This window comes from Schistocerca americana, chromosome 1, assembly GCF_021461395.2.
Source record: "Schistocerca americana isolate TAMUIC-IGC-003095 chromosome 1, iqSchAmer2.1, whole genome shotgun sequence".
Taxonomy (NCBI): domain Eukaryota; kingdom Metazoa; phylum Arthropoda; class Insecta; order Orthoptera; family Acrididae; genus Schistocerca; species Schistocerca americana.
This window is the reverse complement of record NC_060119.1, coordinates 1,043,171,514-1,043,185,088: the sequence shown is the minus strand read 5'-3', so window position 1 is coordinate 1,043,185,088 and position 13,575 is coordinate 1,043,171,514. Positions and strand designations below refer to the sequence as shown.

At 40.0% G+C, this 13,575-nt stretch overlaps 1 protein-coding gene across 1 annotated transcript in view; it reads right to left on the bottom strand.

Moving 5' to 3' along the window:
* The window catches only part of LOC124596169 (tyrosine kinase receptor Cad96Ca), a 500,081-nt gene that overhangs the window by 115,724 nt on the left and 370,782 nt on the right, over positions 1-13,575 (bottom strand). The window contains exons 5-6 of the mRNA XM_047135210.1: positions 7,354-7,482; positions 4,403-4,523 (exon numbers count right to left, since the gene is read on the bottom strand). Of these exons, the coding sequence (XP_046991166.1) occupies positions 4,403-4,523; positions 7,354-7,482 (250 nt within the window). The remainder of the gene's footprint in view (positions 1-4,402; positions 4,524-7,353; positions 7,483-13,575) is intronic.

Sequence of the window (13,575 nt, the reverse complement as noted above, 5' to 3'; positions counted from 1 at the left end):
CTGCTGGTAAAAATATCTCTAAGCCAAGAGCTACAGCCACTAAAATGCCTTTTACTAACGCTGGGCCGGCCGCTGTGGCCGAGCGGTTCTAGGCACCTCAGTCCAGAACCACGCTGCTGCTACGGTCGCAGGTTCGAATCCTGGCTCGGGCATGCCTGTGTGTGATGTCCTTAAGCTAGTTAGGTTGAAGTAGTTCTAAGTCTAGGGGACTGATGGCCTCAGATGATAAGTCCCATAGTGCTTAGAGCCATCTGAACCATTTGAACTAACGCTGGCACTGTCTCGCACTGCAACTTTTCCGTCGCAAAATATGAACGTTGTTTACTATGGACGACCGTTACTTCTAGATGTGTGCATTGTTGATTGGAATGAAAGAATATGAAACACGTTGGAAGTATACATGTTGCTCTTCTCGAACAGCACCACGGTAAGTGTTAAGTTTAAACACCCCCAACCGACGGACGGATAAACATTGAAAGCGTATTCTCATTCCGCTTCACAGGACACTACGGATTAGAGCTCAATCAAGGTATAGTCATGATCTTTATTAATAACTGTTCTTCTCATTGGTCAAATTCTAATGGCGAATTTCGGAAGAGACTACTGGTGTTATCATATGAAGCTGTAATACTAAGAAAGGTGCTGTTGATTAGAGACAGTTCAGTGAGAGACTTCTGCCAAGCAGCGTGTAAATCCTTATTTCGGTACAGAAGGAGTGCCCAACCCACGGCCTGTGGGTCGCACGCGGCCCAAAGCAAATATCAATGCGGCCTAAGAAGTGAGCATCTATCACACGACCTGTCTTCTTCCAGTGCGGCCCAGGTAAGCTAAAATTAGGGCACCCATGCTCGATGGTGACGACAGGATTCTTTTGATCGCAAACTGAAGACGTTAACATGGGGCTACAATAAAAGCAAGACTACTACTACAACAGTGAGAACACCCCTATTGCATGTCTTTCGTCAAAAATTACATGACACAAGGGTGATTACAATGGAACCCTGGTACTCCACCTGCAGTTTGGATACACTACAAATTTAGCGCATCAGACTTTTGGGAGGTCTGTCTCCAGGCCACGCTTGAGACCCTGTCTGACGTGGGCAGTGCCACTCTTCCGCAGTCTCATTTAACCACTCCCGAAAGCAGCTGCTGGCAAAATTTAAAAAAATAATTAATAGGTTGTACGTCTGGACTAGATCGTTCCCTCTACAACTACAAAGGTTTACACAATGTATCCTACCTGCGCCAGCCTAACATGGATGTCGAATCTTCCAACATTTTATAACCGTACAAGTCCAGGAACACACACATTTCGCTTCGCCTTCTGCACTCTCTTCCTTTTCCTAAATAAGTCCTCCGCCAGGTGATACATTCCATCGGACATTCTCCCAAATACTACAAATCTTGTAAACCCACAGGTCAGAACCCCATTGTCTTGTTGAACTTTTCCAGACCTAGACTGTTGCCTCTTCTGTACCAGTAACCTTACCCTTACCCTCCACCACACCCATCACACTGTGGCCCAAGAACAACTAACTCAGAAATCTGTCCTGACACCCACCCTACAAGCCATAACTGTAATTTTCGTACCCAGTATTACTAGCGTGTCACAGTCAGGTCGTTTAAATATCTTGGTGGAACATTGCAAAGCAATAAGAGGTGGAACGGGCATGTGAGAACTGTGGTAGGGTAGGCGAATGGTCGACTTTGGTTTATTGGGAGAATTTTAGTAAAGAGTGCTTCACGTGTAAAGGAGACTGCATACAGGATGCTGGTGCCACCTATTCTAGAGTACTGCTTTAGTGTTTGGGATCTGTACTACGTCGTATTGAAGGAAGACATCGAAACAACTCAGAGGCGGGCTGCTAGATTTGCTTCCGGTAGGTTCCAACAACGTGTTCTGCAGATGCCTCGGGAGCTCAAATGGGAATCCCTGGAAGGAAGGTGGTGTGCTTTTCGAGAAACACTATTGGGAAAATTTAGGGAACCAGCATTTGAAGCTGACTACTGGACCATTCTACTGCCACCAACATACAATGCACGTAAGGACCACGGAAATAAGAAACAAGGAATTAGGGATCATACAGAGGCGTATAGACAGTCGTTTCTTCCTTGCTCTGTTGCGAGTGCAACAGGAAACATAATGACAAGTATTGGTACATGGTATCATCCACCACTCACCATACGGTGGCTTGTGGAGTATCTGTGTAGATGTAGATTTAGCTAAACTCTAGCCCCAATACCCTTATATCCTTTTCCTTAGATCAGTGCTGTAGTACCCTAGCAGGATCCTAGCCAGCATACTTTCCTAGACTAATAACCATCACTTTTTGATCACATTTCCCAGCTCAACATTTCGACCCAACCTCCCTCCGCCACTCCATATCCTCTCTCTCCCAGATATAGCTATTCATAGTAACCCAATCATGACATAGCTATACATAGTAATCCCATCATCTGTATTCACGACCATCATTCAATCCCCCTTTAGTATTCTCAGAACACTTACTGTGTGAGAGCTGAACTGCAGAAGCAGCATAGTCATCCACACTGCGGCATCCACCACACAATCGTAACGTTTTGTTTAGGAAAATTCCTTTAATGATCGTAGTCGACATCAATGTGCATTCTGGACCCTGCTGGTGATTGTGCTGTCACAGACTGTACTGTGTTGCGAGATTTCATGTGTGTGTTCTTCGGACAATTTATCCACACTAACGGCCATGCTGGCTTTGATCATAATAGCTGTGTCTGTTACTCGATTTCAACAAAATGGTAATCTCCTATACTTACTTGAAAGTGCTCTAATAAATACACTAGCCTAAAAAAGTATTAGTCATTGCAAGGACGTCATGAGGTAATAAAAGCACTGGCAGTCACAATGACGCACAACAACTTAGCAGTTGTTGACAACTCGTGCAACTGATAGAGGCAGAATATGAGAAATGCATATCCCATTCAATGGTATCTCAAACACTATAAAAACCGAATAGCCAGAAGAACACAGTACTCTCACTTTTGTATAGTGTTCATAGAAGAATTTTCAAACATTCTAGGAATGGCAGACTAAACCAGTGTCTTGTTTCATGTAATTGTGTCCAGATACACACTAAATTTGTGCTTCATTATACGATCCACGTGTGACAGGCATTCTAAAATATATCAGATACTGAACTAACAACCATTTATGTGCATTCTCCATTGTGACATCTGAGTCAGACGAGCTGAAAGTTTTACCACAACGGCTGTTTCTGCCTTCCTGGAGATAGCAAGAACACATTTACGGTAATCTGCTTGCTCACTGTCGATGAGTCTATGGATTTTAATAAAACTTGTTTCAGTTAAAGAATACAGCAAAAAAAAAAAAAAAAAAAAAAAAAAAAGCTATTCTGGGGCAATACAAGCAGTGTTGACTCTTTAATTTAGAAATAGCATATGATGAGAAAAAAGTATTCTTTTGCCAGAATTGACAAGTACAGTACAGTGGAGAGGGCCTTGGCAGCTAGTGGGAGCGTGATGCTAACAGAATGAAAAATTGGCATAGGTACTTCCTTCGTCTAGAATCCGTTTAACACTGTTTTGGAGAAGGTCTTACTGATCAAATAATACGTCATCCATGAACAAAGTTGTTTTGTAAGTACATTTTTGATGATGGTCGGTAAACAAATCAGGGATAAATTCAATCCCAGTATTTAGTGTGGTTCTCTCATCAACTTTTCTATCCAACAAAATAGTTATTATCAGAAGCACGTTGTTGTGATATTGATCATCTTGTGTGTTCTTGAATGGACATAAGAAATTTGATATGGGAGCACATAGTAAGCCACTGCAAAATACTTATTACGAACAGTAGACCGTTACATTTCCTTTACATCGAAATCATGAAAAGCTGAATCCTGATGAAGTTGCTATGTCCTCAACGTTTGTAGCCAAAATGGTTAAGTCTACTTGTGCATGGATACTCCAGTTTCTATCCTGCCTTTGGAAGACGAGCAAGAGGTTTTTATCATGAATCCATGTGATATCTTCCATTAATTCCATGCTTCCCCAAGCATTGGACACCAGAACTGCCTAAATGACGTCGCATCACAAGTACTTGCCACATTTATCCGTGCAGTACTTTTGACAGTTATCAACAGCTTGGAGCAAGGAAACGCTAAACCATCTACACTAGAACCGTTCCCAAGGCGGCATTGGGGGATTCTTGAAACAGTCACTGAACCCTTGTTTCATGAGGAAGAGTCTGAGCCAGATATATTGGAAGACACTGCAATTTAGTCACATCAGTCACTGTGGCTAACGTAGTAGCTACAAAATTCAATATAATTATATTGCCTTTGGACCCTAAACGCGTGCTGCAGAACATCATCTGAAAACGTGTATGCTGTTTGTGTAGACTTACCGTCAATGTCCAGAGCCTCACAGCGCCACACCTGCCCAAAGCAGCCCTCTCCGAGGATGTTGAACACCTTCAGGCGATGGCGTGGAAACTCCCAGCGGTCAGCAGGTTTAGCGTTGGACAGCTGCGGAAGACACATCTCACGTTTCTTACCGGTACTCCAAAGAAAACCCTCTGGTTTTTAAATCTTAGGCAAGTAAAGACAGCATTAAAATCACTCTGATGTACAGCCGTGTCATAATATAAAACATGTTACTTTCTCCCACGTACGTCTCAGGTAATGATCACGAGGAGAAAATTTGAGAAATGCAGATGCTTACCGACAATCATTGTTCTCACACACTATTCATGAGTGCAACAGGGTTGGAGGGCTCAGTGGTACAGAAAGTACCCTCTGTCACATACCATTCGATGGTTTGCGAAGTATGATGTACATAGAAAATAGCATTAGTCTGTTGCATCAGTTCGTAGCTTTTTCCCACAAGTTTAATAAATTTAACAGAGACTTTAATCATTAATAATAAATTCTCCTTCAGTATTTACAACAGTCTGCCAATGCTAGTGTTTTTTTATTAGTCCTGCAGAATGCAGGAGTGCATTATCATGGAGTAGCATCACTTCATGCAATCTTTCTAGTCGTTTACCTTGGTTTGTATCTGCAAGACATCTCAGTTGTTGACATTTACTGTCAACAGTGATAGTTACACTTCCGGGAATCAATTCATAGTACATGACACTGTCACTGTTCCACCAGATGCAAAACCTTTCTTTTCCTTATGTTAGCATAAAGATACAATTTTTCGACACCAATAACGATATGCAAGAGGAATGGTTAGCATTGTTCACGAGCCAATTGATGACGAGTAAGTAGAGTTGCACATATGGCAACCTGCTGATTTATGTGATTTTGGCTCAGAGCATGCGGTACCCATACACGCAACTTTTGATCCTTCCCCAGTTCATGTAAATGTTGCATAATGGTGGAACAATCACAGTGAATCACATCTGCTAGTTCTCGAGTACACTAATGTGAACCATTGTGGATTAGTGTGTCTCAATGATCTTCATCAAACCTCTAAGGTCTTTCTGAACATAGAGAGTCACTAATGTCAAAAACCTCATTCTTAAATTGAGAAAACTACTTTATTTCCATGTTCTGTTCAATGGCATTATCCCCATACAAAGTGCCAATGTTTTTGGCTGCCTCCACTGCTGTCAGGCCTCTACTGAACTCAAAGAGAAAATACATCTGAAATGTTCCCATTTCTCTACTTGACACACTATTTTCTAGTGTCCACAGCTACATAACTGAAATGACAAAATACAAAAACTCAAACAGCAACGGTGAACTACACATAAAAACTGACAATCGATAAACAAACTCATAGTAACTGTTATACCAGCATGCAAAACAAAAATGGTACGAACTTAAGCACCAACCTAACAAAATATTAAATCAGTGAATTACCAGTTTAATATGTTATGATTACAAACAAGAATCTAACAATAAACATCTACAGAGGAATGGAACATCTGATAGAGCTGAATCTTGGGGAACAGTTTGGGTTCTGAGAAACGTAGGAACATGTGAGGCAATACGGACCCAACGACTTAGTTTGGAAAACAGTTCGAAGGAAGAAAACCAGCATCAGTAGATTTAGCAAAAGGTTAGGAAAGCGTTATCTTGAATAGGCTTTTCTATACGTGATGTTATCTCTGATAACTCTCCTTTTGGAGAAGGAGCAAAGGATATTTACAATATCTGCAGAAACCAGACGACAATTCTAAGAGTGGAACAAACTAAAGTAGGGGTTGTAGTTAAGATGGGAATGATACATATTTACCACCTATAACTTGCACTGAAGCAAATACTATAGAAAACCAAGGCATAATTTGGAAAAGGAATTCAACTTCTAATGCAAGAAATTAAAATGTTGAAATAAGCCAATTACAATGTAATTCTTTCAGAAACATCAATTTAATTGTAAGATCGCAATGTACAACTTCTTCCAAAGAGCTCATAAAATGACAACAACAAAGATAAACAATGGTTACCGTGTGTAGTAGAATTAAGACACATACGGCTAGGTAATTACATTAGGAAGCGAGATACTAAAAGCTTGAGATGAGTCTTCTTACTTGGGTAGCAAAATAGATGACAATGGCACAAGTAAATGATATAAAGTATAGACTGGCAACAGCAAGTAAAGCTTTCCAGCAATTGACAAAAAATTACTGGATGGAGTAAGAAATTAAGAGTAATCAACCAGAGGGCCCTGAAGCACAATGCTCATGTGAAACCTTTGCTGGAAAAGATGTCAGGTTGAGCTTCATTGGGAGAGTCTCAAGAAAATGTAATCCATTGAAAAAGATTGCTTACAAAAAAACTTCGATTCTTCAGTATTAGTCATTAATCCTTAGCAAATCAGACTAATGGTAGATATAGGAGAGATCCAATGAAGAGTGCCAAGTTTTGTCTCAGAATCATTTACCAACTGCATGAGCACTATGGAGAAGCTGAAGAATCTCTACTGGCAGATGCTATAAGAGAGACATTGTGTATCACGGACAGGTTTACTCTTTCAATTCAGCATGTTTACATTCGAAGAAGAGTCAGGGCAACATCTTACTTTCTCCCACACAAGTCTCGGGAAGTTGCCAAGATGAACAAATCTGAGCTGATATGGAGGTTTATTCTCATTCTATCCAGGCATCATTTGCTAACAGAGCACTCAAAGAGAGGTGGAGCAATGATAGCGGTAACAGATTGCAACATCAGCCATACACCATCAGGTGGCTTCCACAGCAGGGATGTAGGTGTGGAAAATACTCTTCATGCTCCTGCCATGCCTCCTCGTGAAACCACTCTGGCAGTTTAACATTGGGATTGGATAATTTGCCACAGTGCTTCCTTCTGGTATCGGAGGCAGATGGATGAGTTGGTATATACTGACCTGTGTCGTGGGGTGTGGTTCCTCGCCTTCGCGGCCCTCGTAGCGGTTGCTGTGGGCTCGTGGTCCCCTCCAGTGGCCGAGTGCCATGGGTTCCTCCAGCGGCGCTCCAGAAACAGACACCTCTTTCCTCTGCAACATGAGATACGTCCAGATTAGCTGTTGGCAAAACACTCGTGCATGTGCACATAAACAACCAATACTTACCCAACAATTGTTATTGTAAGAAAATGCATGGTCATAGCCACTAATGAACTGGTCCTAGAGTGAAAAACATACCCGAATATCTAACTGCATTAGTCAACAGTCTGCACATTTATCATTGGCTGTCATACATTCAAGCCATGTTTAAAACTCTAATTGCTTCATCAATTATCAGAAACAGTTGTGCAACATCGGAAACTGGCACCAGAGCAGACTTTCTTTAGGAGGTGGTCTCTGTTTCCCCTAATACAGTAAGTTAATCTATGTCATATTGTAACAATGCACCAGAAAGGAATTGTATCTGAAATGATTAAGTGCATGACAACACAGATTATTAAGATTAAATAACTGTACATAGATTCTGACCTCAATGTGGCATGCTGCGATCAGAAACTCTAAACGTTGTATTAAATCAAGGAAGGTTTGAGTATATATTTTTGTGGGGTCTCCCATTACACCATTTTTTACTCTAAGCCACGCAACATTAAAGGTGATTTCTGGAGTAGAGTGATCATCTGACCACCCTGCCCCAGACTTGTTCAAGATGCAACACAGTGGTATCCGAGGCTTTCCATGAAAATCTTGGGCACGTCTTGTCACACAAGTAGTATACTGAATGTAAATTGTCCTTTATAAACTCCATGCGAACATAATGCAAAATATGTAGTATGCCTTGTTAGATGTAAGAGGGATCTTGGTGGTTTTAATTTTGCCTGTATAAGGATAAACCGAGAACATTGATTAAGGCTAAGAATGAACCTTGGCAGAAAATTGGCAAAGAGAGAGGAAAAAGCTTAGGGAACACATGAGCACATGAAGCTTGCAAGGTTTTAAAAACAATGAGAACATAGAATAAAGATCTATCACATACAAACCTCATTAAACCTCATTGGCATCCAAGAATGGGTAAACACTACCAAGAACTACCGACTGGGAGAGAGACGTTTTCACTGAGAACCCACCAGACATTTGAAATTAATATTGGTAATATTCCACCTATAACCCACAATCAAGTCCAGTATGGAACTAATGTCACGAGAAATGAAAAGGCACCGGGTCCAGGATTAATTTATCTAGAACTGATTAAAATAGCTCCATCCATACTTTTTTATATATTGACAGTGATTTTTGACGGACGCTTTAGGAAAGACAAAACTCCAGAGGGGTGAAAAATATTTAACAGGTAAACAGGAGAGATTGATGGTGAGAATCCCTGGCCATATCCTACAAATGACTTAAAGAAGTAGAATAACTGAATGTCAAGAACAACATGGATTCCAATATGGGGTATTTATCTTCAAAAACCTAGCTGCGAAAAGTACAGCAAGGGGGCCATCACAATTTGGAATCAGTCAAACTCAGATAGCATGCTCACTGATATGACATGCACCGTGCATGTGCCTGACTAGCAGACATGCCTCACCAGGTGACTAAGTGTACTGTACTGAGTTGTGAGAAATTGAGGCAAAACACATCCAGATAAAGTCTGTATACCATGTCAATGAACATTGGTCTGGCTGCCCAGTCAAAGTATGGTTTTCAGGTGGTTTTCCACAAATGCTTAGTTAAACACTGGTCTGTTTCCAAAAACACAAATAGTTAAAATATGGGTGCACACCAACATGATCCACAGAAGAATGTTGAAAGTGATATCTCCTCACACATTAGAATAAATTATGATTAGGATACAGGACTTGGATCCGGCCACAGAAATACTCATATAACAATTGTCAAGTCGAGAAGGAGCAATAATCGGTAATGTGTAAGCAGGAAAAAATGACATTAGGTCTGACATGACAAACAAGTGATGGATCCAACATGTGTGACCTTCATTTTGTGCTACCCTTCAATCAAAGTAGGATAACACCAAGAAAAAAGTGGAGAAAAAATAAGTGCGAAAAACGAATTCATTTGAACAACGTACTTTAAAAAACATCACTGTTACAAAATTTTGGGAATAGACAATGTCGATGACCATTCTTGTGTCTAGCTGACTTTAACAGAATGATAGATAATACAGAGAGAATAGTGATGAGGGGAAAATTACAGTAGCAACACACCATTCTGTTCCCATTATGTACTTTTATTTCACCATATATGCAATACTGAAATGAAGTTTGACTATTCGGCACTGTAATACAGCACACCTATCAGCTACCAGGTTTTGAAAAACAGGCCGATAATGCATGTATCTTTATGCTTTTCAGGTTAATGAAGATGCTAGTTACTGGAGACGTGAAACAATAAGTCTTTGTGGAAGATGTCTGGTGATCTACAATTTGTTATTGATTGTTGATGTCTTTTATCCTGGTCATGCGGCAATGATGCAGCGATAAGGCTAAACCATCTATATCAAGCCCTCGAATGACACATTGGATAATGACTACCTTCCCAACTGTGTACATCCCAATCAATGATACTGTCTACAACTAACATGGCATGGTGTGAATTTGGATGACAAACGAGAATGGGCAAATGTATCAATTAGACATTAAATGTGTGTGTTTGCTTGTCATTTTTATAAAAGTGATCTGTGATTTCCCTTCTGCTTCTCTTTTACTCTGTAACTGGCTTCTTTGGCTTAAGTTGTTTATTGTTGTTCTATTACTACTGATCATTTTGTAAAACATTAACAAAGTCAGTATGTATTTTCTCTTTATTTTTTTGTTTTTCTCGTTTCTCTTCTCTTTGTTAACATTCTTTATTTTGGATTGTAATGATTCTGCATTTACAGACGAAATATGATGTATTACGTAAAATCAATACTGTTATTTTTTGTGTAATGTGAATTAGTTTTATATATCGAATTTCGTTGTAGTTTCAGGAGCTTCAGTCCATAATGAAAACTAATATCTGTGAATAAAGTTACAAAGAGTGTTGAAAAGAGATGATGAGCTATGCTTCTTCGCAGCTGCAAGACCTTCCTTTGGGACAGTTAACTGTCTATGGTCTTACCTGGTGTGCTCAAAACTGTATTGGAATCTGTGAGAGGACCGAGTTCCTGAATGGTTTAATTTTGATGAAGTGAAAATAAACGAAGCAGACTGCACATCGCAGTTGGTGCCCGGGTACCTTAATGCTGCTGTATGTTATGTCGTTGAGTAATTATCCAGGATATCAAGTCTCTTCCTCTCTTGCCTCCTGTTCCCTTCCACATACGCTTCTAAAGAATTTTGTAAGCCCTTCATTCCTTCTGTTCTTTCTAGTATTCAGAAACTGCATCTGCTCCCTCACTCTTGCTTCTCAGGACCACCTCGTTCTTTACACTACCCATCTAAAGAATTCTTTTTGTTCTCCTCATTTCAAATTTTCTTTTGTTGTGTAATATTTGTTCATAGAGAGTACAAGTCTTTAATGTCTTCTGCTACTTTGTACTCTGTATGACAAAAAGCATCCAGAAGACATACTTAGATGTCACTGTAATTTCGTTCATATATGCAGGTACATAAACGTCTGAGCTGCAATCCTCTTAACAGGCAGAACATCCTCCAAACTGCAAAAATGTTGTTCATGTTTCATGTTGTTACTAGGCCTAGTAGGGTATACAAGGAGCATGAACAGCATCAGATGTTGAGTGATCGCTGTAAAGGAAATGGAGATGCTGTGTACTCATGTGAGAAAGTATAGTCAGCAGCTGACAGAATTTGAAAGAGTTTCATTGTGGGGCTCTATTTGGCTGGCTGGTTGATTCTTGGAATTTCCAGATTCGTGGGGCATTTTGATGTATAAAATGATATAAAACAATTGTGACTCTGCTTGTGAAGCATAGAAGATAAGAGTAAATGTGTAACTTAGTTTATGAAAGTATTTTCTCAAAGATTTATTAATGTCTCCAATATGGAATGTGATACATGTGACTTTGTAGATGAAAGTTTGCAAAATACATTGATGCAGCTTGAATCATTGTTCCAGTGTGATTTGTGTGATTACATAAGAATAATATGCAATCCCAAAATTGGAATTTGACAGAGTATTTCATACAATTGATATATACATATCACTAGTTTCTTGCAGCCTCACTCCAAGAATAACGGATTCGCGACCATAGTGCTACATCTGTGCTGGACAAGGACTTTTTTTTACAAAGTATCAGGTTGCTGAATCTATACAGAATCTCAGTGTTCTCCCTTGATGTGGCAAAATACTCTTACCCTCAGCTCCTCACATGTTCTACATTTCTAGTACAAATGTGAACACTTAAATGTTACCTGTGGTAAAATAGAGGAGGTAAAGTATAAATGAAAGTGGAGGGCTTGTGTTGCCCTGGATACTGATCGAATTTCACCACAATCAGTTGTTCATAAGGTATCAGTCACTCTGATGGCCTTCCACCCCCTTCATATCATTTATTGTACTGTGATGACTGGGATGCATGAACTGTGTTCAGTGATGAATATCAAGTTTTGCAGTACCCTGAATCACCACTGTCAGTGCGTACAGTGGTGACCTGAAGAGAGGTACCATTCTTCCAATGTTTTGGAAAGGTATAGCAGTGTCACTCCTAGTGTAATGGTGTGTGTTGCCATCGGGAATGATTTCAAGTTATGGATAATAATGACTGAGAACACTGATGGCACTGCAGTACATCATGGACACGCTTTGTCCTCATGTGACAGGAAGTACCATATTGCACAAGGACATTGCTCATCTACACCTCATGTGTCCTGACAAACTGTCAGCCTGATTCTGAAGAACGTCCATGGCCAACAAGTTTCCCAGACCTGTATATCACAGAGTATGTGTGAGACCAGCTCAGATGTCAACTTCATCCCAATGCCATTATCCACAATATCTAAGAACTGTTACAGATATCTTGCATGAGGAAAGGATCCAATGTCATATTCATTATAACACATTCTGAACAGAATCAGTGCATGCATCCATACCAGAGGGGGTGCCGTATCATACTGGTAAGTGGGCTTATACTACCAAGTTCTATTTAAATTTGACTATTTCGTAATCTCTGAAACAAAGTTACATACCCTGTCAACCCATCAAGTTTGATTTTGTTTCTTCCTCCCCTTCTAGATGTTTCCCATTTTTTGTCAAGCTGTGCTTGGTGCCTTTGATAGTCATCAATTCTCAGTCCTTTTTTATTTTATTTATCACTTTTGGTTAGTTTTGGGTGCCTTTAATGCAAATTCCATGTTAGGTGGATGGCCTTTTTATCCAAATGAACATTTCTTCATTTGAGACTGAATACCCGTGTCTTCAGTGAATCCAGGCAGTTGTCAGATGTTCAGCTTTGGCTTGTATCTGTGACAGTATGCTGTCAGTAGATTAACAATATCTTGTAACTAACTTGTGAGTTTTCTAAATAGGATAGCTTACTTCTGAGCAAGATTAGTCAACTAGCTACAAAAATCATTCTCCTAGTCTAAAGCAAGATAGTGTCATTTGCCACAGTATTTTTGTTTTTAAGTGCACAGCCAATAAAAATTGAGATTGTAAACTGAAATTGGAGACAAAAGTATTAAAGCGTAGAAATGAACTAAAACGGTCATGAGGAATGTTCTGAAATGAAGAAGCAATTTTTATTAGAATACCTGAAATGTTTCTATGATGTAATTTCAGAAAAAATTACACTGTTGTCATAGGATGTCTATCAAGCATGGGACTGAAATGGCACAGCAACTAGAAATGCAGTGCAAAGTTGAAGTATTCAGGACAGTACAAACCTTATGGGTGAAACATCTAAATGGCAAAAGTTATGAGTAAGTCCAAGGGACTGGGATACGACATTAAAGCTGCCAGTCAGCCTTAGTAAGCTGCTAATTGGGCATGCACAGGGATGGGGTATGAGTCAGCAAACAGATAGCACACAGGAAATGGTATCTCGAGTAGGTGTCAGAAAGAATGGACCACTCACGACAATGGGTCAGTTCGGAAGTGCAGAAGGATAGGTCCAAATGGGAATAGGTGTGGGAGGAGTCAGAAAGGAAAGTGGGTGCTACAGTGTTAAGGTAGAAGAGGTTAAGTTGGTTAAGAAGATCAGCCAAGAGGGCACCTCTCTGACATGTC